This window comes from Pteropus alecto, unplaced genomic scaffold, assembly GCF_000325575.1.
Source record: "Pteropus alecto unplaced genomic scaffold, ASM32557v1 scaffold67, whole genome shotgun sequence".
In the NCBI taxonomy this organism is placed as follows: domain Eukaryota; kingdom Metazoa; phylum Chordata; class Mammalia; order Chiroptera; family Pteropodidae; genus Pteropus; species Pteropus alecto.
The window spans coordinates 9,696,065-9,697,389 of record NW_006441061.1 but is presented as its reverse complement, the minus strand read 5'-3'; the positions used below and the strand labels follow the sequence as shown (position 1 = coordinate 9,697,389).

Below are 1,325 nucleotides of genomic sequence, written 5' to 3'. Positions count from 1 at the left end.
TTTGCGGCGGGGCTTAGGAGAAGCAAGGGTGGGGGCTGGGGGCTGGGCGGACCCTGGGCCGACTGGGTGGGGCCTGAGTGGGTTGGGCGGGCCGTGGGCCCTCGGTGGACTGGGCGAAGTCTGAATGGACTGAGCAAGTCCTGAGTGGGCTGGGCAGGGCTCGGGGCGTCCCTGGGTGGACTGGGCGGGGCCTGAGCGGGCTGGGCTGGGCCTGAGTGAGTTGGGCGGGGCTCGGGGGCAGTCCTAGGTGGACTGGATCGGTCTTGGGTAGGTTGGGTGGGTTCCTGGCGAGCTCCTGCGGCTCACATGATGTCGTCGAGCAAGTTGGCGCTGGCCACCCAGTCGAGTGCGCGAGGCTCGGAGGCAGCCATGATCATGCACATGAAGGGGCGACCGGTGCGCCGGTCAGTGGGGTAGATAGTGGTTGGCGTGAAGCGCCGGTTGGCCTCTACAAACTCGCAGAGCTGCTCGTAGACGCGCGGGAATTCGTGGCGCAGGAAGACACCGCGCAGCCGCAGCTCGCGCTGGATGTGAATGAAGGCTACCTCGCGCGCGCGCCGGCCCGCCTCCCCGTCTTGGTCCAGTCCCACCGTGCCTGGAGGTGGCGTCAGAATCAGCGTTTCCATGTCGGGTTCGTGGCCCCGGGCCAGGGGTGGCCGCGCCGGGCTGCCGGCCGCCAGCGCCACCTTGGCGAACTTGCGCACCGTGGGCCCAGGGCTGCGCGGCGCGGGCCGAGCAAGGCTGCCGGGGGGCGTGGCGCCGGGCCCTACTGCCACCGACACGCTGAGCAGGAAGCACTCGGCTGGCTCGTAGAGGCGCCCGGCGGCTGCCAGCTCACGCGCGTAGCTGCCCAGGGGTGCCGCATGCGTGGCCAGCTCGCGCAGCGACAGGTAAGTGGGCGATAGCAACAGCCCCTCGAGGCCGAAGCGCAGGAAGTTGTCTGCGGAGCCAGGGCTCGGGAAGCCCAGGAAGAGCACGCCGCGCCCGCGGGACAAGAAGCCGACACGCGCGATGCGCGAGAAGGCGCGGTGCACCGGACCGCTGTCGCGGCAGAACTGCAGCACGTGGCGGCACACGCTGCCCACGCGGCCGTACACGCAGCGCGCTTTGTGCGCGTCCCAGTCCTCGCGGCGGCACAGGCGCGAGCAGTAGTAGGTATAGCAGCTGTGGCAGGACTTGAAATATAGGCAAGCGTTAAACATGGTCTCTGTGCGCCGGCAGCGCGCGTTGGAGCATGTCATCAGGTCGTCCTCGTCAGCGCTGGGCTCAGGGGACGCGTCGGCCGCCTGTCCTGGGCCCGCGGGCTCCTCAGCACTGCCGGCTGA

General features: G+C 69.8%; 1 protein-coding gene across 1 annotated transcript in view; it reads right to left on the bottom strand.

Annotated features, from left to right (window-relative positions):
- Positions 1 to 40: 40 nt before the first annotated feature.
- Positions 41 to 1,325, bottom strand: part of AJM1 (apical junction component 1 homolog) — a 4,362-nt gene continuing 3,077 nt past the window's right edge. The window contains exon 3 of the mRNA XM_025051262.1: positions 41 to 1,321. Within this exon, the coding sequence (XP_024907030.1) occupies positions 303 to 1,321 (1,019 nt within the window). The 3' untranslated portion in view covers positions 41 to 302. The remainder of the gene's footprint in view (positions 1,322 to 1,325) is intronic.